Source organism: Paralichthys olivaceus, chromosome 12 (assembly GCF_024713975.1).
Source record: "Paralichthys olivaceus isolate ysfri-2021 chromosome 12, ASM2471397v2, whole genome shotgun sequence".
NCBI classification, from domain to species: domain Eukaryota; kingdom Metazoa; phylum Chordata; class Actinopteri; order Pleuronectiformes; family Paralichthyidae; genus Paralichthys; species Paralichthys olivaceus.
In genome coordinates this window covers 4231857-4259049 of record NC_091104.1, presented here as the reverse complement: position 1 = coordinate 4259049, position 27193 = coordinate 4231857, and the positions used below count along the sequence as shown (strand labels likewise).

The window sequence follows — 27193 nt, the reverse complement described above, 5'->3', positions numbered from 1 at the left end:
TCGGTTACCACGACAGTTCACTCATGACTGGTTCATTTGTTAGAGATGGAGCAGGAGTCGTACCTGCAGCCGCTCGTGCAGACGCCTCTGCGCCTGCAGGCAGAGCTGAGGGTCGCTGTGATAAACCAGAGTCTGAGACACTCTCAGCGTTTTCTGCATCATCTGATTCAGACTCGTCTCCACACAGTCCCACAGCTGCTGAGCCCCAATCAGCCTCCGCTTCACAGAGTCGCTCTGGAAAAGACGAGGAGAGGATCCGGTGAGACGGAGAAACAGAGGCGGCAACAGTACGCACATTCTGTGGTCAAGTGGAAGTACAGATACTTGAAGTATAAGTACTGATTCAACCTGTTCACGCAAGTTAATAAGTACAAGCTCTGCGACGTTTCCCTCTGAAGACCCTCTGATCTCCTTCTCTTGTCTGTTTCATCTTGATTTGTTTTTTACGTCGCGCAACAAGGAATCGTCTTTTCTGTGTAATTGTTGATTTCGGTGGAAATCTGTGTTGGTGCTCGATGATTCAAAATAAACCACAAAGAGAGGGTTCAGATATTTGTGTTAAAAAGTCTCAAATAAAGTACAGATACCTGAAACATCCACATAAGTACGCTGATGAGGTATTTGTATTTCTTCCTACCTCTGGTACCGTGGCACCAGTGCAGTTCTACAAGCTCTGGTTCTACGTGTCACTGACCCGCTGTGTGAGAGCTGCACAGATCTGGATGGATTCATCAATCCTGCAGATCAAGTCACTGCTTCCTCGTCCGTCACAGAGTTTGTCTCTCAGCTCCTGAAGAGCTGCAGCTTTGAGCCGGATCTTCTCCTCCAGACTCTGGCACACAGACGGGAGTGGATTTAAATATGCAGACTTTTAAAAATGTTTTATTTATTTCTTTGCAAAAGCCTTCTCGTCTTCAGGAGTAAAATATAAGTTATAGTTCGGAGTGTTCTGGTCGCCTGCACAGATGTGAGCGTGCAGATGTGACTCCTGACCTGGCAGCTGTTGATGCTCCTCTGCAGCTCCGTCTGGCTGCTCGGCGTCTGGGCCGAGTCCATCCAGAGGTTCTGCTCCGTGATCCAGGTGTTGATCTGCTGCAGTCGAGCCTCCCGCTCCGCTCTGCTCCGCAAATCCTGCTCCAGCTCCTGGATCTGAAAATCACAGAACAACGCAGTCAGACACACAATTAAACTAAATGAAAATGATTATATGAAGATTAGTTATTTATTAATTATTTTAGATTATTTCATTATTATTTATTTATTTTAAGGAACCAAAACTCAAAATGTATTTATTAGAATATAAAAGTCAAACTTTAAAACCATGAAAGTTGGAATTAATTTGTCAAACAACAGTTTTCAAGCTAACACAGATCTCCATGACAACAGAGTAAACTCCGCCCACTGATGAACACCATGTGATGAGAGGCGGGCCCTTGAGTCGGGATCGCGTGACCTTCGTTTCCTGACCTGAGAGTCGAGCGTCTCCTGTAACCGGAGCCACCGGTGGTTGAGACGACCCTGCTCCTCTGCAAACTGGTTGCGTTCATAGCGCCCCGTCTGGCAGCCCTCGGTACTGCAGGTCTGCGACGGCCGGTTCACGAGGTCCAGCGTGGCCTGATGGGAGGACAGCTCCACCTGACAGTCCTGAGAGGAAGGTCATGGATGGAGGAGTGGAGCAGAAACATCTCAGCACTGACTGAACACCTTCATTCGTTCGTTAATCAGGACGCTCCCGCTCGTCTCTACCTTGCAGGATCTCAGCTGCTGCTTGAGATCAGAGTGAGTGGACGACGTTCGCTTGATGCTGCTGAGATTCTCCTCCAGCCGGGACTCAGCACATCCGAGCAAGCCCTGCAGCTCCTGCAGCGCCCCCTGCTGGGTCAGCATCTCCATCCAACGCTAAGGGGGGGGGGGGGGGGGGGGACTTTAATCAAGTTTTATATTCACACATTATTTAAAATGACTTCATCTACACCTTCCATCCACATCACAGCGCCACCTGCAGGTGTGGAGCCTTGTGTCGTCAAATTGATGAAGTTGTATTCTTAATCTGAACGTGTTTTTTCTATTTAAATGTAAATTAGAAAAATGTTCCCGTTCCTTCGAGAAAAATAAATCTGAAACCGAAAAAGGTGAGTGAGAGAACGAAAATCAGAGAGAGGAGGAAAGACAAGGGCCACCGGAGGAAAAAGAAAGAGAAGGAACCAGAAGAGCGGCAGGGAGAGAACCGAAAATAATAAGGACAGCAGGAAGAGGCAGATGAAAAGGGATGAAGGAGAGGAAGAGGAGGAGCGCTGAGAGGAGAGGGACAGAGCTCGGAGGATGAGAGAGTGGAAGAAAATGATGAAGGTGAAGGAGAAGAGACGTAAATGGAGACAGATCCTACACCGGGCGAGAAGAGTCCTCAGGATTGTGGCATTGTGCTGCACAGTGGGATGTTTAAAGCTAATTGGTGACAGGACGCCTGCAGCAGGACGCTTTCTGGAAACTGTGTGAGGCTGCAGACGAACTCTGACACCAGACACACAAAAGGAGAAACACACGTGTCCTCCTGTTGTCGTGGTCAGGGTTGGAAAGTGTGTTCAGATGATGTTCAGATAAAACTTTGGTGCAGCTACACGTGAAACTCAACCAGAGGGCAAATAATATGATTTGTGAGGTCACGGCGGACCTCGACCTTTGACCTTTAACCACCAAATTCTCATCACAACACTGGAATAAATGTCTGTTTGTGTTTTTGATGGACTTCTTCAGACCTGTGAGTCTGAAATAAAGCTAAACTAAATTCAGCTCCTCTGCTGGATCCTGTGTTTAACCTCCACGTGACTGACGTCACACAGAGAATCTCCTCACCTTGTGCAGAGCTCTCTGGACGACAGGAACCTCAGCGACCAGACTGCACCAGTCCGCCTCCGTCTGTCGGAGCTGGGAGAAGACGGAGCAGAGGCGTGGGTCCGAAGTCTCGCTGTCGTCCAGGTTTGAACCCGAGCGTCCCAACGCCTCCCTCAGCTGAACCAGCTGAGATCCGGCTCCGATCACGGCCACCTTCAGTTCACATCTGGACTCCAACTGCTTGCTCAAAGCCTGAAGTGGAAATGTTTCTTGTTTGAATGATTTCTTCTCAGTGTGTTATTTAAGAAGTGTGTGAGTTTCTCCAGCTCGGTCTCACCACACACTGCAGGAAGCGCTCGTGCCTCTGTTCCACCTCCATCTCCTCCTCCGAGGCTGCGACGCCGAGCTGACTCCATGTGCTCATCAGCTCTCTGGCCCCGAGCGTCCAGTCGGTCAGAGCCGCAGAGTCACGAACAAACCTGTTTTTAAATTGTGATATTTGAAATGGGATGAAAGCATCTGACACAAAATGGTGTCAGCTAAATAACTCTGTTGCATTTAGAAATGGAAGTTTGAACTTGTGGAATATTTTATGTTTCAAACTTTGCAGAACTTTTCTTTCGTCCTCGTCTCTCACCTGTTTCTCAGTTTCCTCTCTCGGTCGTGCGTGGTGCGTTCACCGTCCGCTCTCTGGTGCTCGGCCCTCCATCGCGCCTCCAGCTCACCGGTGGCCAAACCGACTCCCTTACAGCCCCACCTCTGCAGGTGTAGCCCCGCCTCCAGCATCCAACTGAACCGCGCCTCGTTCTCCTGCAGAACGTCTCCAAGCTGCGGCCGAGCAAACGAAACAGAAGTTTACTTTTAGCTGGAGTTGAACCACCGTGTTCACCTGAATAGTTTGTTTGGACTTTTTAATCAGAGAGGGAGTGTCTTTAAAAGAAGCTAAACACTGGGGAAGGTTCAGGCGAGGGGTGGAGCCTGTAGAGCAGCAGGAGGCGGGACATGACGTATAAATCGTGTTGTGTAAAGATCAGTGTTGTTGTTTACAGCTCGTCCACGCCGCCGTCCGCCCTCATCACCGAAACATCTGGAACCTCCTCGTCTTTCCAAGTGGACGTCTTCGTCTTCACCCTGAAATATTTGTGTTCTTCCAGTTTCACGTCTGTCACGTGTTAGAAACCTCATCGACGCGCCCACTCGCTGTATTCTCACATGGACTCACAGACACAAGGGCGCTGCAGGAAACGTTACAGAAAAATGTCCGGAGCAACGGACTCTGACGTTTGTGTTCTCACGTACAGAACCTCTGGAACGTTTCTGGAAAACGAATCTCAGGTTAGTTTGCGTTAACTTCGCCTGGTCCTCCTCAGACGAGCGATGTTTCCAATCCCACAGCAGAGCAACAGGGGATATGAACCAAAATGAATTCTAGTCTCAGCCTCTGCTCGGTTAATAACTCACATGAAGGTCGAGGAACATCATGTCCCACTACAGAAAACAACCAATCCGCTTGTACGTAATTGAGCCAATTACGGGATGCAGAGAGCGCCCAAATGAGCACGACGGAAAATTGCAAAATGCACTCTGTCCTCCGCTCGGCTGTCTGTTGGTAAATCAGAATTATCCCAGTGTCGGTCTGAAAGAACACACGTATTAATACAAATTACCTGGAGGCCGGAGAGCTCCTCAGACAACAGCTCCTCGCCGTCACCCCCCTGGTGCATCTTGGGAAATGAAGTGGCAGTTTCCTTCAGCAGGGAGTCGGCCCAGGCACCGTCCTCCTCCCACTGCGACCACACCTGACGTAGAAATGATGAGGTCTGAATAAATCCTGCTGTCACACATCTGCATGCATCTTCATCAATCCCAAATTAAGCTTTGTTCACTTTCCAGTGTTTGAATATAAACAAACTTTTCGTTGTTGAGTTCATCTTTCATTGCTTTACTTCTCGTTCCCTTAGAAAGTATTTAAACTACATTCCACGTTCTACCTGTAATGTTTCCTGCATCCTGGTTCCTGTCTCCAGAGCGCGCTGCTGCTGTCGGGCCGCCTCGTCCTGCAGGCCCGACGTGACGGCGTCCCACCTCTGGAGGGCGTCCTCTGGGAGCCTCCAGGTCAGGTACTGCAGGATCCTGGAGTGATGGCCCAGGAACTGAAAGAACTTCTGATGGAAGAAACAGAACATTGTGTTGAGGATTTTATTCTTAATTTAAACATTAGACACGCTTTCTCAGCCTCTCACGGACCGTGTGAGCGCTGAGCTGCTGCTGGAGCCGAGCTCTGCTCTGGAGCTCTGACTCGGACGTGAGGCGTTCAGAGCCCAGAGCGAGCAGCTCCTCCAGGCTGCGGACCAGCCGCTCGTACAGCTGCTGCAGCTCCACGCTGCTCCTCAGCTCCTCGCAGCGACAGCCAACGGCACCCAGAGATGTGTCCAGCTCACCCTGCGCACAGGAGGGACAGGACGAATTATTCTCTTCTTCAGGTGCAGTTGAATTTCCAAAACACCGAAGCCAGGAGTAGAATGCAGCAGCTGGCGTACCTGCAGCCGCGTGGCCTGGTGGATCAGAGAGGACGGCAGGTTGTGCTGCTCCGCCTCCTCCAGCAGAGAGTTCACCTGCTCCACCTGCTGCTGCAGAGAATCCTGCACCTGCATCACAGCCTGCACATCACAAACATCAATGAATTACACACACGACCTCCACACTGCAGCAACCCCCCCCCCCCCCCCGAGCGACTCATAATGACGTCAGTGCTGCAAGATGGAGGCTTCATTTCTATATGACAGGAAAAAGTAGAGGCGAGTCCTCCATCTTTATTTACAGTTTGTTAATAGTAGTAAGGTGAAAATCCAGACAGTCAGTAAGAGTGTTCGTATCTCAGATACTCGTCTCCATGGAAACAGTACCTGTAGTTGCTCACTGGCTCCCAGAGTTCCACTGACGTCTCTGATTATTTGACGAACAGTCGACTGGTTAGAGGTGAAGGCTGCATGCAACTCTGTGAGACGTCTCTGTTGGTTTAGAGACAGACGACACTGATTCTGTCAGCGACGTGCAGACAGCAAACAGCAAACGTTTGAGCGAACAAGAAAAGTTCTTTTAGTCGGATAACTCACTCACATCAGTGCTGATAAAGTTCAAATCAAAACTGTAGATCATGAATTATTGTTGTGATTATTGTTATGAATGTTTCGTTGTTGTTGTTTGTGTTAGATATGAAACAGTCTCCGGACCCGTTGCTGTGCCGTCTCCTCCTGCAGGTTCCTCAGCTGCTTCTGTCGGCCGCTCAGTGCAGCCTGGACCACAGGCAGGACTCTGCTCAGGTCATCAACACACCGACGACCACACCCCGACCCCAGGACAGCCGTGACCTCTGACCCCCGCGAGCTCAGCTCATCGCCAAGGGTCGCCAGCTCCGCAGACAGACCCTGGAGATGAAGGAGGTCACATTCAGGAGGTGGAGGACCATTTTAAAAAGAATGAATTTGAGAAATGAATAACAGACGACGATGACATAAACGATAAAAGTATTAATCATCGTGACTTAATTCAATCTAATGTACAATGAGTCCGACCTGCAGCAGCTGCAGCCCCAGCTGCGCCTCCTCCTCCTCCTCCTCCCCCTGTGTCCTCTCAGCAGGTGAGTGCAGCAGGTTATTGATGGAGGACAGAGACAGGGACGCTCGGAGCAGCACGTGGAACAAACCCTGGTCCACGGACTGATGGGAGACGTCCACAGAGGAAACCTGGGGTCAGAGCCGTTAGTCACATTATGACGAACACTGAAGATTTAGGAATGAAGTGACACAGAACACAATGTAGGAGGATGGTATTGATATACATACACTACATATACATATATATATATATATACATATATATATATATATAAAACTAGGCTGAAAACTAGGGGGCGACAGAGTGTTTGCCATCAGGGCCCCAAGACGATGACATACTTTGACTTATTCTTGTTATTCTTGATATTTTAAATCTGTTCTTAACACGACCATTATTATTTTTGTACTTCCGTCTGTATTTTATTGTGTCTTCTGTTTGTCATAAATACATTTAGTCCATGATGTCCGTGCATCAGCTCCTGTGAATCCAGATCTTGATTAAATTAAATTGTGATATCATTTTAGGATGATAACTTAGAGCCACCGATTCTACCACTTTTTGAAATAGACCCGAACATGAGGAGGTGACATCGGAGCCTCACCTCATCCAGAGGTTCTGCAGCTGGAGCTCCCAGCTGTCTCAGATGGATGATTAGGGTTCGAAGCTCTTTCAGGTTTTCTGTGCCAATCATGCGTCCTGCTGTTCCATCACTACGCCTCACAGATGAGTCTGTCACCTTCACAGAGAAGAGTCGGAGACACACATAACTCTTATCAGGCCCTGCAGGAGTCCCCATAACACCGAAGAGACAACAAAGTGCCTTCTGCTCAAAGGTGATAATCAAGCGGAGCGAGAACACCAATTTCTCTTTTCTCTTTTTGTATTTGAAAAGTGATAATCAAGCACTTCAGCTCTGATGATGAAGACGTTACCTCAGAGGGAGGAAGCAGCCAGCTCTCCTCCAGAGCCAGCAGCCGACTGTGAAGACCGTCCCACGCCGAGGGAACGCCGCCGCCGACCACATCAGCCTCAGCAGGAGGCCAACTACAGAGAGAGAGAGAGAAAAGACTCTTCATTTCACTCCACTCTGTCTTTCGCTCTTTCTGTCTGTCTGTCTGTCTTTCTCTGTTTCTTTCTATTTTTGTTTCCGTCCTTGTTTCTTTCCTTCTTATTTGGGGCGTTTGGTTGTTTTTTCTTTCTTTGGCCGATCGTGTGGCGGCAGTGTAGAATTATTGATCCGTGTGTTCGTCAGCATGATTTGGGTCAAAGGCCAAAAATGGCAAACAATTAACAAATATATGTTGCATCACATATTCTTTGACTTTTCCATCGATTTCCCAGAGAAGAATTCATGGACGTGGATTGAAGTGTTGAACCCTGGTGCAGATATAAGTGAATATATAATTATACCATGGTGACAGCTGGGTGTGGTCCTCCGACTCGCTGCTGTAAAGTCGAGCTCTGCTGCCGTGTCGAGCGATGGCCTGAGTCAGTCCTCTCTGTTCAGTCAGTTCCTGCTCCAGCTCCTGCACAACAACGAGGTCAAATAAACAGGGATTCAAACCAGAAACTTTATTCAGACACAAGAGTCAATGCAGGAAACCAAACTTCCATCCTGTCGTTTCGAAACCAACCCTGTCAACGTCAAGTCAAATGTCACACAGACGTGCTGTTGAACGTTTCTGAACAGGTTTGGAGCTTGAAAGAAGTTAAAATGGTCTAATTCAAGATATTTCAATAGATATTTGAATTTAAATTTGTTGAATTAGACATATGTGTTTATGCTCTGTGTCGTCGTTGGTTCCACGACAAGTACAACTGTCTGATACCTTCTGCTGCTGCAGGCTGCTCTGTCTGAGGAGCTGGTTTCTCGGTGAGGAGAAGATCTCCTGAACGCTGCTGCTGCGCCTCAACCTGGACTCACGGTGGCGCTGTGCGTCAGGTACCAAGTTCTGAAGAGACGGAGATACAGAAGAGACACAGGGAGGAGAGGTGTCACCATCTTCTTCATTAAATCAACATTTACTAGATGTTCAGAGTTTCTCAGGTGGGACGTACCTGTGGCTCTTTGTGGTTGGTCGTCCTCTCCTCGCCCTGTCGGTCCTGGAGCAGCTGCTGGAACGAGACCAGGTTGAACTTCAGGAGCTCCAGTTTGGAGGAGAGCAACTCAGCCGCCTCCTGCTGGGATCCCACAGATCCCAGTTCAGCTCCGAGTTCAGCTCCCAGCTCAGATCCCAGTTCAGCTCCCAGCTGCTGCAGGTCAGAAACCTGACCGAGCGATGACAGACTCTTCACCTTCTGCTCGATCTCCATGAACATCTCCTGCACATCAGCACAGACACACTCATGTTCAATCATGTGCAGTTTAACTTTTAGTTTTTAATCCAACCCACTTTCACCACTGATGCTTGAACTCTCTTCAGAACCTCTTTATTGAGTTCTCACACTTAACTGGACACTGAGACGTTTTAATAATAATAATAAAACTTATCCTTGAATATCTCTTCAACTCCATTCCCCTCCTTCTTTCAGTTCTTAACTCTAACACCAGATATTTCTTCAACTGTTAAACTTCACACTTCACAGTCTTTTAGTCGTTTTAGCATTTTTTTAACTTCCACTTCTTTCAATGCTACTTCAGCTAAAATTCCTTTATTTGCTTCAACTTGAAATATTCCTCTAGAAACAATACACTTTACTCAACTTATTTAATTTTTAGTTTTTTAATGTTGTCTCTGATTTCTTTTCCTGCTCTTGTTTTAGATGTAGGCCACGAGGTCAGGTGTCAATAAAGGTTCATAAACACAGTGAGATGTTAAAGTCAGATGTTAAAGGTGTGGGTCACGAATCACGATGACAAAGCTCCTGCAGTGAATTTGAATAAGAACCAATCACGGTTGTTGTTTGTTTGCTTCATTCAAATGTGACGTGTGACCGCGGGACGCGTTTGACCTCTGAAACTTTAACGGAGGCTCGAGTTACACGACACGTGACACAGAGTGAATCCTGGGAGGAAAATCATCGGCCAAAGATCTCCACTTTGAAATCGAAATGAAATATTGATGTTTTCCTGAATATGAAAAATATCTACATTCCAGGAAAAGTGATAACAATGTCTTTTTTTTAAATTAGATTTTATATAAATTCTAAACCAGGATCTGCATGAAAATCCACAAAATTGGACAAATAAGCTTCTTTTCTGCATTTTCATAATTCTTCAGATGCTGTAAAAGAGACTTCAGCTGACCTCAGATCTGCTGAATGGTGCCTTATTCTACTTATTGGTTGAGAAACAATCTGCACTGGATTCATAAACAATATCTTACGCACTGTTTAAAGTTTGATAATGGATGTTAAAACTGGAGTCCGACCCACAGAGCAGTTTCCTCTGATCGCCTCAGTTATTGTTGTTAATCTTTGTTATTGTAACTTTGGAGCAAGAATTTCGTTTGCGATCAATAAAGTTCAGTCTAATCTTGTTTTAGCAACGTGAGTCACACAAGCACGTCTTTATCTGACTTCCTGACTGACGGACTTTGACTCTTCCCTGTACAGAGCGACAGGAAGATATCGTGTTATCGAGACCCACGTGGACAAACTGAAAACATAATGCCTGCGACCACTGAGCGTGGACTGAATCATCTGATTGATTATATTTCTGTGTGTTTTAATAAACTTCTTTTATTTAAAAGCTTTAAAAACTGAACCTATGAAATCTACAAACATCTGGACTGTGCGTTCTGGGCGTGGCCTGTTACCCCCTCCCCCCTGTGGGCGTGTCTTACCTGGCAGGTGAGCAGCTGCTGCTCGACGTTCTGCTGCATCGTGGACGTCACCAGGCTCCTCCGGGCTTCCTGCAGCCGCAGCTCCAGCCGGCCGGCCCTCTGCAGGCACACATGGAGGACGCCCGCTGTGGAGGGCGATGGACCCGGACGGGGCTCCTCCGCTCCCTGAGACACAAACACAACACACCTGTCTGAGCCTCCCTGCTCCAGGGTCACAGGTGAGGAGGGGGAGGAGCGACGGGAGGACACCTGAGCTTTCACTGCAGCTTTAAGTTGAATCTACCTGAACAGGTTGTGTCTCTGAAGCTGATCTGAATAATGATCAGATGTAAATTCTCACACTTTCACTACCTCTCCCCCTGCCCGCCTCTCTCTCTCTCTTTCGTTCCCCCTGCCTGCTTCTCTCTCTCTCTTTCTTTCTCTCAGTCCCTCTCTTCTCTTTCGTTTCCCTGTCTGCTCCACCCACCTGTGACAGACACCACTTCCTGGAGCGGTGGCCCGGCTCCAGTGACAGTGGCTCTTTATCACAGGACGACTGAGCGAGAGAAAGAAAGAGAAGAGGCCTCAGGCTACAGGGGTGGAGCTGAGAGAGAGAGAGAGAGAGAGAGAGAGAGAGGGCCGAGTGAGCACTAAACACAGAAAACAAACACTCGTCTCTTTCCTCTTCACGCTGTGGAATTCAACCTGGAGCCTCAAGTTGTTCAATCACATTTTTAACGGGCTGAGACTTTTTGATCCCGACTTCCTGTTTGAGGATGATTTTAAAAGCGATTTGTTTCGTGCACTGAAAAGTGTAAAAGTCTCAGTTCATGAAACGGCTGCAGGATGAAGTGTTTGTGCAGGAGGTCAACGCCAAGTGTCAACAAACCAGCTGCCGTCACTCGTCGCACTAAACCCAGTGAGAGTTTCAGAAGCCTTCAGTTTGTTCTGGGTGGATATTTCATTATGTTTTCACTCCTGTTGGTGTGTTTGGTTTATTAGAGAGCGAGTTCACACAAAGAAACTTTGGATTTGCATGAAAGTTGGTGGGAGGATGTGGTTTGGGTCAGGAAATAAATGATATCATTAATTTTGTTGAAGATCCTGGAGGATGTTTTCTTTATTTAGACGACTGAAATATATGATTGTGTGAAATTTAGTTTAATTTGAAGGGACTGTACGAGCGCAAAGTTTCAGGCATTTTCAACCTTTAAAGCAAAAACAATGCGACCAAGCAACCAGCAGTTTAATTAAAGTTACACCCAGCAGGAAACTTTTAAAATATGAAGAATTCTAAACAGAGTTTGGTGGATTTGTTGCAGCAGGAAGCAGAGGATCATGGGTATTATCCTGCGTAACATACAGAAATCGTCCTCGTCCTCCTTCTCTGTTGTGAAACGACTTCAGAACTCAAAGTTTATGAAGAGATTATGATTTATTTAGAAAGTAGATTATAAAACTACATTGAACTCAAGTGGTCTGTGAGGATGATAATGATTGAAAACATAATTTAGTCATTCAAGGCCTCTCATGAAGTTACGACTGTGACAGAATACATTTTAAGTATTCCAAGCACATCAATAATTGTTTTCAAGTGTTGCTCCTCCTCCCACCTCCGAGGCTGCGTGAATATAAACTCACACGTGTGAATGCATGATGGGATGTAAATGCATTAAAAAGGTAAATTCAAATTAAACCAATACAGCATTCACTGGGATTAGAGTCGAATTAAAAATGACGTCAAACAAGGCCGTGTGCAGCTCAAACAGAAAATCCAGGAGGTTATTTTGTGAACAGATTTGTTTGTGTGCGACCTCCGCATCCACTCCTGCTCGAGTGAGTTAGAGGGTTAGGACGGGGACACACACCAGGAGAGTGAGTCTTATTATTATTCTCATTGTTGTTATATTCTAATGCTGCCTGATCTCACGGCTCTTAAATGTTTAGATTGTGAATTTCTGCGAAGGTGTGCGACTGTGTCTGTCCCTCCCCCACTCTGACTCTGCACGAGCTCCTGACACAGAAAAAGAGAGACGCAGGAGTAAATCATCTGTTGTGGGTTTATTTGAATTCGTGCTCCTGTTTGGATGTGTGGACAGAATGGAAAGACAAAAGAGGAACAATGTACAAGTACAGCACATGCCGTAAAATGTAAGACATCTCAGCGTCGCTGCGTTCAGGTGAAAACCTCACGTCTCAGAAAAAAAACGGCAACTTGGGCCTCGTTACTTTTCTCAGATTGATATCGATGCATTATTCAAATGAACCTTTAAAAACATCGCGTGAGAACAAATATCAGTTTTCAATTGTTCTGATTGAGTCAAACAGAACGAGGAGGTTTCCACCTGCCAGCAGCCGAGTGTTAATCAGTGATCATGTCACACCAGTGCACTTTCATGGCCAACAATCTGTTTCCTCAAGTATAAAAGCTGATTCATAACAAAGTGGGATTCTCCTCTTCCTGCTGCCCGGCAGTGACGGAGCGATTCACCGGAGTGAAAGCTGCTCTAATGGATCGATCAAACTCTGTAAACATCCGTATTATCATCAGGTTCAGCTCATGGAAATACAAATGGCAGAAGAAACATGAGCAAGCAAACAGGAGTTTATTTGAAGAGAGACGATCTGCGTTCGCACATGAGCTCAGACAGCAAAAGAAAAGATCAACAAATCAAGAGGTTAAACTATCTGAAATCAGCCGTCCCGTTAAAACACGTTAAAAAACATCGTACACTTTGTTTCTGCCTTTTAGAAAAACACTAACGAGAATTAAGGTAAATTCATAAGCTTCTTAAAGACTGTTAGAACACCCCCCCCCTCCCCCCCACATGCTAAATATCACCAGTCTGCATTTATTCGTAAAAGAGAAACCATCACCATGGCGACCACTTCTGTCTTAGTGGTGAATAATGTGCTGAGTCATGCTGAACCACCTGATACCGAATCGGCAGAATTACTCTGGAGGACGTGTGAGCTCGTTAATCTTTGATGTAAACACGTGAAACTTTGGCACAAATTAGATTTTTAAATTGTTAAATGATCCGAAACTCCGACATCCACAGATCTGAACCGTGGACGCTCATATCTGGAATTCTCTGCCATGTAAATGCACTGAGGCGTTTGAAGTGAGACATTTCTAGAAGAATTCTAAGTTCTAGGTTCGACGCTCGAACACGTCAGGTGTTCTAGACTCGGATCAAAAAGAATGAATACGCTAATTTTTCTAGAGGTTAGAAGTTTTGAGTTCGCAGGACAAAAAAAACACAGAAGTGAGTTTAAGCCTTGTTCTAGAAAAGTCTTCAAGTCTTGAAATCAGAATTTATTTCTAGAAGAGTTAGACCCAGAAAGAAATAGGAGATCAAGAATATGTTCTAGAAGAAACTGGAGGAGGAAAATAATTGGTTCAAGAAAGAGAAAATGGCTCCACAGCTGTTTCATGAAAATGGAGCTCTAGACTTGTTCTAAGGTTCTAGAAGAGGACTGACGAGCTTCAGGACTATTTTGAAGCATAGATCTGTTTTACGGGGACGGTTTGGAGATTTTACACTCAAATCTAGAAGCAGCTCTTGGCGTAGAGGGAGAAGCAGAGAAAGGTTCTAGCTCTAGACTTCTAGATTTAGGAGAGGACACATCTCTGTTGGGGCCCGGAGGCCGATCTGGAAACTTTAGCGGTGGAGGGCGTGTTTACCATGCTCTCAGGCAGGGACTCAGCCGAGACTGTGCCCAGAGGTCTAGATAAAGCTTCAGATGAACTTGCTTCTGTTGGGTCAGAGGTTTCCTGAACATCCTGAGGAAACATGGGTTAGAAGCTCAGTCAGTTTAATGCACTCGTCATTTAGTCACACAGTTATTCACTCTGTTAAGAAAGTTACATCATGTTACACACATGTCGTCGTCATGTTATCTTGTGTAAAATACATTTTCAATACTTTTTAACTCTCATTTAATGATTTTCCCCCAAAAATATGGATATAAAATCAAAGTAAAATAGAAATGTGATGTTTTTCTAAATTTGACTAAAGTAAAATACAGATCAGATGAATAAAACTGTGACTGATTCTAAGAAAATGTCCAATAAAAAACAAGATTAATCAAAAGAAACAACTTGTGAGTTATTTTTATTACTGTCAACAAATGAAAGAACCCCCCCCCCCCTCGTCTGTGCCACTCGATCCCGAGCTCCGGGAATAAAGTCTTTTAAAAAATACGTTGTTTTGAATCTGGCCAGCGGAGTTTTTAGTTTTTAGTAGAAAAACACGAGAGGTCAGTTCAGGAGTTGGGACTTTTGTCAGACGTGGTTTGAGTAGAACAGTTTGTGGGATTCAGTCAAAACAAACTCAAAAAAAAAAATAGATGAATCAGGATCTGGACGTTACAACACAGGAGATAATTGTTAGTCCTCGTTAGCCTCGTGAAGGAGGTTACGTTTGGAACCCGCCGTGGATCTAATGGATTTAAATGTGGTTTCAGAAGGAGACTGATGATTCTGTTCTTTGTTGAACTTTTTAAAGATTTCAAGTTTTTTAATTAGTTTTGTGGACTTTAATTTAAATTTGTCTTTATTTGCACTTTGACTTCTTTGTATCCGGTTTTATTTTGAAGCTTTTCTGCCCCAACATGTCTCCTTTTGCATTTTTTCGACCATTGACGATATGGAAAAGCTGATTATCATCAGACCGATCCCCTTTGAGAAACTGAGAGTGAATGAGTGGAGTCACCTGAGTCTCCTCCTGTGTCTGTTCGCTGCTTCGTCCGCTGGCAGCTTCAGTCTCCTCCGAGACGACGGCCGCAGGTTCCTGTCACCAACAATGAGAAATATTAAAACACTCCACATCAACCACCTGACGAAACTGTTAAACGGCTGAAAGAGAAAAACACTGCTGGTGATTTATTTAAGTGAGACGACACAATTTCGTTTGTCACAAACCCTGTCAGACACTGCCCTCTGGTGGAGGAATAACACCCAGGAACAAGTGAGCAGGGAGGGTGAGGAGGACTGAGGGTCAGGGGAGGAGGGGAGGAGTAGGGAGGTGGGTGGGGGGGTGAGTGACCCAGGTCAAAGACAGACACAGCTGAGGAATAACTGGATGGCCGGGATTCACGACATCAAATTTTAAAATGCTTTTCCAAAGGAATCGCCACAACATCCAGTGTGTTGACTCCATCCCGTGTAAATGTGAAGTGAGTGAGGACCGAGCGACTCCGAGAGGAGGGAGGACGAAGAGGTGACCCAAAGAACAGAGAAGAAATACAGGAGTGATGAACGTTTGTTTTTTTTTTCCACTGTAGCTCTCGACCTTCTTTACCTCTGGAGAAGCGCCCACGAAAACCTCCCAGAGCCACCAGAAAAAACCTCCTCCACCTTCTTCCTCTCTCTGCTGCTCACTGTCTTTCCGCTCTTCCTCAGCCGGGAGCACGCCATGATGCTCACGCTGTTGACACGGAGACACGGGGCGGGGGGGGGGGGGGATGGTCAAAAGTGCATCTGAGGACACTGAGCTGAAAACCTCATCGTTCACTAAAGAACTGAGAGCATCTGAATTTGAGTTAATGTAATGTTTTCGTTTTATTGCTTTTATTCTTTTTATGTATTAATTTTCCTCTTCTGCTTTCTTAATCGTTTTCATCCTGTTTTCAAAGGTGCTTAATAAATAAATAAATAATTATTATATTTCAATCAAATGTGGAGCAGACACAAGCAAACAGTTTAAAGCAAATCTAATTAGATTAAAAGTTTACGAACCTGCTGCATTAAAGGTTTTACTGTAATTAGCTACGGTGCCTCCAGAATTCACTATATTATTAGAAACAATAACATCTCCACTAGAATTAAAAATGAAAAGCGATCTGTGTTCTGAAGAGATTTATCATGTTGTGAAAATATTTCACTTAATTCACAGTTAAGCCTCAAACATTAGCTCAGTGTCCCGGTATCTGCACTTTCAATCGTGAAATGCATGCTCAAATAAAAAAAAGAAAAATGAGTATTAAGCATAGTTAGTTAGCATTGAGACAACGACTTTGGGATATTGTAAATACATTGTTAATGATATGTAAGGGAGGGTTTGCAGGCATGTTAGTATCATCCCGTCTAAACTTGTTTACGATGTTTTATAAATAACTTTCAACACTACAGATGTTTTCTCATTCTGTGATATTCATTTAATTTAAAGCAGCATAAACATGATTTGGTGCTGTGACACTGAGTATTAATCATAAAGATGGACGACTCGTCTCCTCTTCCTCCCGTTAAATGAGGCTGAAATATCTCGGGCACCCGCGCCGCCATCTTGTGCTTTTCACGTTATTTAGGGAAGAAGAAGAAACAGAGGAGGAGGAGGAGGAGGAAGAGGAAGAATACGAACTGTACGTGTACACTGACATGCATCTTGACTTTTCAGTTTGTTCCATGTCCCATCCACTAACACGAAGAAGCATTATGACCTGCACTGCAGCCAGCCACCAGGGGGCGATCAAGATAATTTGACTTCACTGTTGGGAGCTGCCATGTCGTCCATCTTTATTTACAGTCTATGGATCAGACCCTTGAGCAGGAGTCTTCCTGACTCTCTTACCTGAGGACTGTGTCTCTGCTCGGGGGACGACTGCTCCACCGTCTGCAGCGTGGCTCCAAGTCTCGTCAGCACATCCTCTTCCACGTGGACGATTTTGATCTGTCCCTCTTCTGTGTCTTCCTTCTGAGAGACGGACATAAAAGTGAAATTCATTATTTGAAATTTGGGGCTGTGCACAATCTGAATCCTTAAAATGAAACCGGCACCTGATCACAAAGCTGCTTGGATAATGAACCAAACTCACCTCTGCCTCCTCCGAAGTGGATTTCAGGAGCTGAGAGCGAGTCGTCGTCTGCTCGACCGACACAGCTTTGGCTTGGACCGGAGTCGGAGGCTGCTGGATGAACAGAGCAGGGACCTTCTGCAAGAGGAGTAAAGTAGAAGGTTCAGTGGAGGACAGATCCGTGGCACAGGAACCGCTGACTGACTGGTCGATGTCTGACCTTCTCCAGTTCCAGCAGCAGGTTCTGGAGCTGGTCCACGACAGTGAAGACAGTCAGAGTCTCGTCAGCCTTCTCTGGAAGACAGAGGCCTGGTTTACACCTCTGGATCTCAGCCACCGTCGTCCTCATGGACTGGATCTTCTGCTCGACCTCCTGTAAAAACCAGAAGAGCGCTCAGAGAGTGACCCAGTTAACACTTGAGTCATAACCATTAGAAATCGTCTCGTCTCACCTTCAGACTCTCCTCTCGGGGGCTGGGGAAAGTCTCCGGAGACGATAACAAAGTCTTGATCTCGGCCACATCGTTCTCCATCCGCTTGACCTCGCTCTCAATGGCCTCCACCTCCTGGAGATCAAGACACCACTCCATATGTTTAGCGATACAGTGAAAAAACGGGAGCAGAGGACTGACTCAAATAAATACAGAATAAAATGGCGGACTCACAGCAGCAGCGTGCTCCAGCTGAGACAGAGGAGCAGTGAAGCTGTCTTGAACGTCGGCCACTTGGCGATCGGCTTCGACCAGCTGCTGCTGGAGGGTCGTTACGTCACAAATCTGCGACATTTCCTGCAGCACCGAGCTGAAGCCCTGGAGAGTCTTACGGATCTGTGCCGAGTCGCCCAACACCGTCTGCAGCACAAGGAGATGACGTAAAGAGTTGATTTGATTTTTTTTTTTTCCTCAGTTCACATTGAAGGTGAGTGAGTGAGTGCAGTGCACCGACCTGCAGAGAGTGAACATGGCCGCTCAGACATTTAGCCGTGGTGTAGGTGCAGGGCGCGGCGAGCCACGACTGAGCTTCAGACATCCAGCTCTTAGAGCTGCTGATCATCTCCCGATGCTCCTGAAGCCACGTGTGAGTCTGAGCAGGGACGCGAACAACATTCCTCTTTAGAACAAAACCTTTTGTTTTTGAGTTAGTTAGGATTTTTTGGGGATTTGTCATTACCTACTTATTTTAATTAATTTAGCTGAGGGTTGAACCACCAACTATCACAAGCTCATTAACAGAAACATGAACTTCCAAAAGAGAAATTAAAATCACGGTCAGGTCACAGGTGCAGATGTGAAGACGGGGCGGATGGGAAGTCTGACCTTGCTGAGGAGCGTGGTCCTCTGCTCGGCCTGTTTGGCCAGTTGTGAGTGACGCTGCTGGACCTCCACCAGCCGCTCGGTGAGGGACAGAGCCTCCTCCGGTTTGTCCAGGTCCTGCATGTCCACCTCCAGCGCCGCCAGACACGAGTGCCACACGTCCAGCTCGTCCCACACTCGCTGAGAGACAAGGACAGGTGAAGATTTACTGTAAAACTGCTTCAGTTTGGACACGATGACAGAAACAACACAAAGAGTCAAACTCCTCCATGACTCCGACTCAGTTTGACTCGTTTTAAACAACTCGACTAATTATTTGTTAAGTTACATAAGTTAATATAAATTAACAATTAGTCACTAATGATTTTCAATTAAATTAATTTTTATTTAATTGGTTTTATGTAAGAAAATAAGTCAAAATATGAATAATAACAATCTCATCTTGTTTCATCTCATCTCACCTCCCCCCCGTCTGCTCACCTTCTGAGTGACCTTCGCTTCAATCACAGTCGGACTTCTCTTCTCCAGTCTCTTCTGGACTGACTTCAGACCAGCCTGGATCTCTGACAGCTTTGCTCCGAGTATGTGGACGGGACCGCTCCGCTCCGCGGCTTCTCCCACCTGACGGACCCAACAACCACACACCAATAAAACTAAAATGTCCCTGAATAGAAACCTTAACAAGTCAGACCTTTAGTATTTTTTCTACTGAAGGTCTTCAGCGCCACAAGTTCAATCTTAAATTTCACAGAAATCTACAAAAAAAAGAACAATTGTCACTTTGAGATGCGTTGTCCATCGTTATTTCTGACGACCCTTCCTTTATCGCTGTAGTTGCACTTTTTAAATCCTTGAAGTTGCCTGATTCTCCAACAATCACATAAAAGTCTTGCGTACCTTTACTTCCACTTGCTGCAGGGATCGATTCACCTCCTGCAGTTGGCCCTCGATCTCGACTGGGACCAACGTGTACATGTCGGAGTATTTCATTTTCAGGCTCTCCATGATGCGCTGCAGCAAAGCCTTCTGGGTATACAGCTGGCCGTGGACGTCCTGGAACCAAAGAGAGAAAAGAAACTTTTAAAAAACTGCAGCAATAATTTCATATTTACTGATATACTTTGTGACCTTTCAATGCTAAATCAGCTTTGTGGTGACATTTGTCAACACTGACAAAAAATAGCCTCGACCAAAAAACACTTGTGAGCAGATTGTGAACAACAGTTACTGACACATCACAGCTTTTATGTAATTATTCAAACAGAGGAGGCAAAAAGCCGCCGACACTGATCTTATCTCCATCTTCCTGTGAGTACCCTGCTCTCTGTGGGTTGTTCCGCAGCTCTCGCTCCTGCTGCTGTCGTCGGACGTTCCTCTTCAGAGTCCTTCAACTCCACGGCAGTTACACAAAACCCTTTTCTCCCCCATGAGGTTGTAGTGCGACAAACTACATTTGAAACATAATCTGATCACACGTGAGCGAGAGAACCCAGAGGAGACCACCTCCGTCTGCATGTGTCCGATGCTCTGCAGAGGAGGGAGGGGCATCTCGTTATCGCTACGGGAAACTGAGCATGTTTTGTGTGTGTGTGTGTGTGTGTGTGTGTGTGAGAGAGAGTGATACAAAGACAGGGAGCAAACGAGGGTACAGTGAGATGGGGGATGAGACTGGGGGAGGACATGGGTGAGTGTGTGTTGTTGTATCTTTTTGATGATGACCAAAGTCTTTGGAAAGTGAGAATATTATAGAAAAGAGAACATGTTTTGTCTCGTCGTCACTTCAGAGGAGTGTTTGGTTGATGGGTATGAGGTCGGTTGGAACTGTGTGTGTGTGTGTGTGTGTGTGTGTGTGTGTGTGTGTTGGGGGGGGGGGTATACAAAGGCCACCTAAAAGATCCACTTACAACGGTGAACAAAAGGTGTTTGGTAAAAGAGGGGGAGTCAGGATGGTGGGACTGATGGGGGGGTGTCCATGTCTTTCATTAACACAGACCCTCTCTAAGGGGGAGTGTGTGTGTGAGTGTGTGTGTGTGTGTGTGTGTGTGTTTTTGTGTGTGTGGAGACTTGGCCTCTGCTCAGGTTCTGGGACAAAGGGCAGAGTGATTCTCTGAGTTGGTGAGTTTATAGAAACGAACACAGAACAGCGTCCGGGCCTGAGGCCACAAGCCGACCGTTTGTTATTAACTGCACATTAATAACAGCCCCTCGATTTCTACATTCAATTAAATCACAGTCTTTACATCTGCAGGCCAGAGGAGCTGAGGGGAATCTTTCAGTTGTTATTAGATTCTAATATTTCTTTTCATTTATTCTGTTTGGAACTCAAAAAATCATTTCAGAAGAAGTTTCATCTTGCAAACACCTGCGTGTGATGTGACCTTTAGTAAAAACTAGTCTGAGCAGAAGTGTGTCCCACCTGTAGCTCCTGTGTGCTGCTGCTCTTCTCCATCTCTGACAGAAGACCGTCTGCAGCCTCCAGCCAAACCCGGATGCCCTGCAGGTCCTTCCACACCTTCTCCCTCTCCTGCAGCTCCAGCCTGGAAGCCTCCAAACCCTCCTTGCTCCTCAGCTTCACACTGTGGAAACACACAAACAAGCACATCCAGCAACAGTTGTTTAAAAACTGTTCTCACCTGAAATACACGAGAGGAAAACATCAACAAAACATCGGTGCATGTCTTATAACCTCTCACCTGCCGTATCGGGCCTGCATCGCCTGCAGCTGCTGACAGAGCGGCGTGGGAGGGGCCTGCTCCAGGTGGGCAGGGACACCCAGCATCCTTGCTGCACGCAGCTCCAGTGCCGACAGGGACCGGTGCTCACAGTCCAGTCTGTCCTGGTACTGCTCCCAGGACTGCAGCACGTCATGGAGCTCCTCAGTGGACGCCTTCGCCTGTGAGCTGTCAGGAAGCTCCGCCTCCACCTGCTCCAGGACGGTAGAGGCCTTCTCCACCTGAGAGGACGACACGCACAGTCGTAGATGTATTGTGTCCAGCGCCATCTTGTTTTTTTTTACCATATATAGAGCAGCAGGGGGTGGAGCCTGACTGTTAAATGATGATGTTATAAATCACTTCTTAAGACGCAACCAGTGGAGTCGGCCTCTGCTGGTCATATGAGAGACTACAGGTTTCAGGGACTTCAACGTAGGCTTCACTTTCCGTATCCAGAATCGATGTCAAGCTCACAAACAGTCTCGGTGACACTGAACTCAGAACTACAGCCTCAGGTTACCACGTTATTTTTTATACTGATGTAAACAAACCTGAGAATACAACACCTGTACTATAAATAAATAAAATGTAAACTGTGAATGATATGTCGGCTATTCTTCAACACAACAATGCAACGTTTTAATTCAACATTAAAGCAGATTCCTCTAAAGACAACAAACCTGAACGCAATTTGAAGCTGAATGAATGTTTGTGTCTTCATCTACTCACACTGTCGGTGATATCGCTCCACTCTGCGATCCTCTGTTTGCTGCGAGTTGCGAGCTGCCGAGTGCAGTGCCGGAGTCTCGATACCCGTTTCGAGACGTCAGTGACCGTGGCCTCCCTGACTCCGCGGCAGTTCTGCTCTTGGCACCACACGTTCAGCCGCTCCACAAGCGCCAGCTGCATCTCCACCAACTCTGACAGAATCTGCACGAGAACGTCAGTCGATCAATTGAAAAACAGAATGGAAGTCAGGTGACAAACAAGGTCTCGTAGAGATGCCGGCTGTTACGCACTCTGAGCTTTTCCTCCTGTTCCATGCAGTCAGTGAGACAGGTTGGTTTCTGAGACACAAACTGCAACAAGCTGCTTTCTGCACCCTTCACTCTCTGGAGGATTTCATCCTGGGAACTGATGAAAGATCTGTGATGTTCCGCACACCTGAAATACAGAAAAATCATTATGTTGTCCAAACGCAAATCATGCAATCTCTATCAGGTGATGTTTTATCACAGTAAATGTGCTACACAATGACATTAGTGTGATTGCTGTAAATAAAGATTGATGACGTGTGTCCATTTCCTCCTATCCTGCAAAAATTAAGCAAAAATATCTCGGATACAGCCGCTGACGTTTCACCCCATTTTTTATATCATCACATAACTAATTAAAACCAAACGTGAAAACGGAACTACCTAAAATGACAGACGCCATATTTGAGAAACATTAATTTGATTTTAGTTTGCTCCATGTTCCATCCACTAACATGGAGGACCACTCAGAATACAGAAGTCAGATCTTGGAGCAGTGCAAAACGAAAAACTACAAATATGAGCGTAGAGTGGATCCGTTATGCTCCTTGAGCCTCGTACCTGCTGAGACTCTCCAGTTGGACGTGGCCCTTTGCCTGGAGCGTGGACATCCTCACCAGGAGCTGGCTCAGGATGTTCTCCTGGAGCTGCTCGGTCTTCTGAGGCGACAGGTAAGGATGCAGAGCAAACTGTCTCTGGAGCTTCTCCACGTTAGTCTGGAACTGCTGCTGCAGGGACACCAAAGCCTTCTGGGTGTCCTCCAGCCTTTCAGTGCAGGGCCCGACAGAGCCCCACGGTGGCAGCAGACGCAGCTCGATGTCCCTCAGGAACTGCACCGCTTGTTTCACAGCACAGGTGTAACCCCTCAAAGACTCCCTGGCCTGGAGGAGGTTTTCCTAAAAAGTAATAAATACACATTTTAGCGAAACACTGTAATCACACCAAGACTACAGCATTCTGACACACCCGACGTAAAAGACAAAAGATAGATTGTGCACATTGTCTCTAAAATGAGTGCAGCGTTTATCTCCAATATGCATCAGGAAACTTTTAAAATATGAAGAATTCTAAACAAGAGTTTCATGGAAGCAGAGGATCATGGGTAATATCCGGCATTCAGTTCTGTTACTTTGAATACTTCAGTTAGATACTTTAAAATGTAAAGAAAAAAGTAGAACAATGCAACTTGCCATTTTTGAGTCACATTCACTCAGGACTGATTTCTTCAAGACCGAAAACTGGGAATTGCTTTCTTTTCTTTTTCCCTTCTCCTGCTCGAGAATCTCCAACGCTCTCATTCTGAACTCGACTGTCTTTTTCAAACACATGATTCTCTGGTATTCTTTGTCGATTGCTGTTTCATTTGGCTCCAGCACGGTGACTTTCCCAAGCTCCTGCTGGTTCTTTGAGAGAAAAGCCTCAGTCTCCTTCTGCACCGATTCCAGGTCCAGTTCCTTCAGCAGGTTCCACTCGATGATGCTGAGGTTGTTGTAGAGCGTAATCTGCCACATATCCAGGCTGTCATCGCTTTGTTTGAGCCTCTGCTGTTCGGTGCTCAGCTGAGAGGGGTAAAGGTCAGTGGAGATCGTCTGGAGTTCAGAGCGAGCCTCCTCACACAACCACCTTATCAGCGGAATCTGGACAATGAGGGTCTGACAGATTCTGTACTTGTCCTCCAGCTGTTTGCTGTTGTCTTTAGTCTGATGGATCTGCTCCCGAACGTCCTCCCTGAGGTCCTCCACTCGCTGCCTCATGCTCAGGTACTTCTCATGATCCCTGGCTTTGGTTTCCAGGTTCATCAATTTGCTGTAAATTTCAGAAATGGTCGAATAGAGTTCTCTTGTCTTTTCCTGGGGAATCCAGGGCTGCAGATGGTCAACCTGAGATTTATGCTCCAGAATCATGTGTTTAAAAGACTCATAAGGTTGCAGGGACTCACTTGTGATGGGAAACCTGTGTCTGCTGAGATCCATCAACATCTCCCTCAGGCTTTTTTCAATGGTGACCAGATTTGTCTTGTTGGACTCCCCAGTTTGGACGACTTCATCCAGCTCCTTCTTGTTGACCTTTTCATAGCTACTAATGGCCCTAATGTCGTCCTGGAGGTTAGTTAGCTTTTCAAAGAGCTGACATTTCTCGGAGATGCTGAGTTCAGAGGAAATGTCTTTACTCTTCATTAACAGCGCCTCACAGACGGCGGACTGTTTATCAGCCTCAGCCAGAGTCTCCTGCAGCTGACGAACTCTGCGATCAAGCTCAGTTGGGCTTCTCAACTCACCGTCTTCATTCCTGGAGGCTTCTCTGTGCAAGTGAGCCACAACCCAGGAATCTAGGTCGGCAATCTGCTCGGACATCTTTTCTCTCGTCTGCAGTCCTGACTCTATCTCTCTCACAGCGTTGGCTAACTTATCAGTGGTGGAGCGTGAGAGTTTCTGAAGGGATTGCAGTGAAGTGCGAACCACGGGCACCTCCTCTGCCTGATCCAGCTGTGGAAGGAGCTCTGTCACCTCCTCCACAAGTGACTCCAGTTGGCCTTGTTTGCTCATCACCTCCGACTGCAGCTTCTTCAGATCTCTGAGCTGCCGGTGAACCTCTTCAGGAAGGAGAGCCACCCTCTTCCTCCTTCCCTCGATATCACCCTCTGTCTGCTTTGCCCACGCCAGGCCGTCCCTCATCACCATGATGATTTTCTCCATGGTGGGGTTGCTGCTGCTCTGGGTTTGCCTGGTCACTAGTTCTTCTGTGTGGCTGAGTTTTTCCTTTATCATCTGGAGCCCCTGTTGTATTTCTTTAGTTTCCTTCTCCCATCGCAAGCTGAGCATTAGTGCCTCTGAAAGCATCTGCAAATAGAGGAACTTCTGCTTGGTGGCTTTAACCTCGGCATTGGCTTCCATCAGCTGCTGAGCCTTCTTGCAATCCCACTGAGTGACCGCAGGAGACTTGGCCTCGAGGTCTTTGTCGATTGTTTCCAAATGCTCCCGGAGGTTTGATATCTCTGACTGAAGGCTGCTGGTCTGGTGAGAATGGACCTTTGTGTGAAGAAGTCTTCTCTCCACAGATCTCTCCAGGCCTCTCCACCTCTCGTGTAGGTTCCTCTGCTCCTTCTGTGCGTTTGATCGCTCAGACTGGCTGAGGTGGGGGCACAACTTGGTGAAGGTCACAAGCAACTCCCCGAGTACCGTTCTGCTGTCCTCCATACGTCTCTGTAACGAGCATAGATGCTCTGCCTCCGTGGAGCTGCTCTGTTCCTGGGATCTGAAAGAAACACGCCATGCGGTTGGTGTTTGGGTTGTTGTAACAAATTTTACATGTCATACTGTAAATAACACATCTCCACTTCCTCCCACTATCCAGAGATAAAGATAAAATATTGCAGATAGGAACCTCACCATATTGCGTTAATATCACCGAATTAGAGTGAAACCAAATGAACATCAGAGTGATTTAAACTACCTAAAATGATAGAAACTGCCGTTGAGAAAATGTGATTTGACGAGTACTTTGCCTTTTTAATATTGTCCATGTCCCATCTGCTAACATGGAGAAGGCAGGGCTTATGACCTACACATATGCTTAAACTTTACTTTTGGGAAGCCATCATGTCTCTGTATGTATGTTTTATGTTACATTTTCAAATTGATCAAACTCACGTTTCCACAGCGTCCAGTTCTGCGCTGTGTCTCTCCACTGTGGTCTGGGCTGTTTGCATCTGTCGGCCATAATCCATCACAAGCTCCAGCTGGGCCTCTTTGCTCTGGATGATGGCAGCTGCATCCTGAGCTGCAGCTCTCCACTGATCCTCCAGGTGCTCCAGCGAGGCTCTGCCCTCGGCGTCAGCTCCTCTCTGCTGGGACAGTAACGACCCCTGTGCCTGGGCGGACTCTCTGCACTGCTGTACTCAACAAACCAAAGAACACACAGACCATTATTCAAAGCTAATATTGTGTATATTGAGATTATAGGAGTATTACTTAACACAAGCAAATTGCCTTGAGTGGTTTAAAACAGATACAACCTTAAGGGTATGATTGCACAATATGTTGGCAAATGTGCAGCTGTTTTTGAGATATACACCGTACACTGAACATGCCCAGATCTGAAGCAATATGTTTGTTGTTTTGCTGCTGTCCAGCTCCATCTGTTTCTACAAATCCTGCTGCTGCAATAAATGAATCATAAATATCTGAGTGACTCCCGTTTGTCATCTCACCTGAGCCTCCTCCACCTGTCGGGCCATGGCTGCTGGGTTTAGCTCGGCTGGGCGATTCTTGCAGCTCAAGATTTTAGACACCAGTCTGTTTACGTGCTCATCCATGTCACTGGTGGATGTAATCAGAGTCTCTGGAATATCATCGTGTGATTTAACCTTGAGAGAAAAAAAAAAAACACGTCTCAAAATTCATGTTCCGTGCAGGTTCGAGCTCATTTGAAGCTGAAAAGGTTTGTTCCATGTAATTTCTCCCTTTGGCAGCACGATTTTAGAGTAACGGTTCCAGAGTAGCATAGCAGGAGGCCTAACATTTTTCAAATGATGTTTTATAATATTGCATTTTTGTCTCTGATATTCTCTGTGAAGCCTTTCTTGCACAAATGTTGATAACATCAGGGATAAGAGCAAAGTTTGTTGCCTGTTGCAATGGAAAATGTTCTAAATATGATATTATCATACAGGAAGAGTCTAAAAATAATTAAGGAATTATACTTTTCTTTTGGTGCAATAGTATAATAGTGAGTCCAGTATATTCTCCTGCCTCTCTCTACCAACACACCTCCAGTCAGAACAGAGCGTTACGTTTGCATATAAGAGACAGCGTGCAGACAAGTTAACATACCTCAGTGATTTCACTGCTGGGTCCTGTCCCTGCGAGAAGCTGCATTTCTGTGAAGATTCTCCTGATGCCGGAGCTTTCTGTCGACTCCACACCTAGTTTCTTCACAGCATGTTCTTCTTCTTCTTTGTTTCCCAGAGCAGCTAATCCTTCCTTCCTGGGTACTTCCTCCAGGCTAACGTGCGCTGACGGTTTCTGAGCTGGTGATATCTTTTCAGCAGGGTGTAGTTGTTCCTGTTGTGGATATAAAAACTCCTGTATTAAAGCAAAAACAATTCTGACACTTTGTGA

At 46.2% G+C, this 27193-nt stretch overlaps 1 protein-coding gene and 1 long non-coding RNA gene across 14 annotated transcripts in view; one reads left to right on the top strand and one right to left on the bottom strand.

Moving 5' to 3' along the window:
* syne2b (spectrin repeat containing, nuclear envelope 2b) overlaps positions 1–27193 on the bottom strand; it is a 114775-nt gene that overhangs the window by 26240 nt on the left and 61342 nt on the right. For 9 of the 13 annotated variants that reach the window (XM_069535126.1, XM_069535115.1, XM_069535124.1 and 6 more), the window contains 42 exons: positions 26906–27136; positions 26284–26439; positions 25724–25965; positions 23264–25328; positions 22635–22969; positions 22059–22203; positions 21769–21969; positions 21019–21278; positions 20742–20901; positions 19223–19378; positions 18806–18946; positions 18329–18505; positions 17958–18095; positions 17678–17863; positions 17465–17578; positions 17233–17385; positions 17034–17150; positions 16790–16912; positions 15521–15646; positions 14933–15010; positions 13903–14001; positions 10236–10400; positions 8509–8772; positions 8280–8402; positions 7861–7976; positions 7383–7494; positions 7052–7186; positions 6408–6578; positions 6066–6260; positions 5739–5843; positions 5373–5492; positions 5080–5274; positions 4824–4997; positions 4500–4631; positions 3470–3660; positions 3170–3311; positions 2854–3084; positions 1747–1899; positions 1468–1644; positions 994–1149; positions 695–832; positions 64–234 (listed from right to left, as the gene is read on the bottom strand). In XM_069535126.1, the coding sequence (XP_069391227.1) occupies positions 64–234; positions 695–832; positions 994–1149; positions 1468–1644; positions 1747–1899; positions 2854–3084; positions 3170–3311; positions 3470–3660; positions 4500–4631; positions 4824–4997; positions 5080–5274; positions 5373–5492; positions 5739–5843; positions 6066–6260; positions 6408–6578; positions 7052–7186; positions 7383–7494; positions 7861–7976; positions 8280–8402; positions 8509–8772; positions 10236–10400; positions 13903–14001; positions 14933–15010; positions 15521–15646; positions 16790–16912; positions 17034–17150; positions 17233–17385; positions 17465–17578; positions 17678–17863; positions 17958–18095; positions 18329–18505; positions 18806–18946; positions 19223–19378; positions 20742–20901; positions 21019–21278; positions 21769–21969; positions 22059–22203; positions 22635–22969; positions 23264–25328; positions 25724–25965; positions 26284–26439; positions 26906–27136 (8769 nt within the window). The remainder of the gene's footprint in view (positions 1–63; positions 235–694; positions 833–993; positions 1150–1467; positions 1645–1746; positions 1900–2853; positions 3085–3169; positions 3312–3469; positions 3661–4499; positions 4632–4823; positions 4998–5079; positions 5275–5372; positions 5493–5738; positions 5844–6065; positions 6261–6407; positions 6579–7051; positions 7187–7382; positions 7495–7860; positions 7977–8279; positions 8403–8508; positions 8773–10235; positions 10401–13902; positions 14002–14932; positions 15011–15520; positions 15647–16789; positions 16913–17033; positions 17151–17232; positions 17386–17464; positions 17579–17677; positions 17864–17957; positions 18096–18328; positions 18506–18805; positions 18947–19222; positions 19379–20741; positions 20902–21018; positions 21279–21768; positions 21970–22058; positions 22204–22634; positions 22970–23263; positions 25329–25723; positions 25966–26283; positions 26440–26905; positions 27137–27193) is intronic. The other 4 variants (XM_069535120.1, XM_069535119.1, XM_069535121.1 and 1 more) reach the window with 4 other exon arrangements.
* LOC138412161 (uncharacterized) lies at positions 10318–13040 on the top strand. The gene is made up of 2 exons (XR_011244644.1): positions 10318–10453; positions 10662–13040. It is a non-coding gene; the product is annotated as an uncharacterized lncRNA (long non-coding RNA).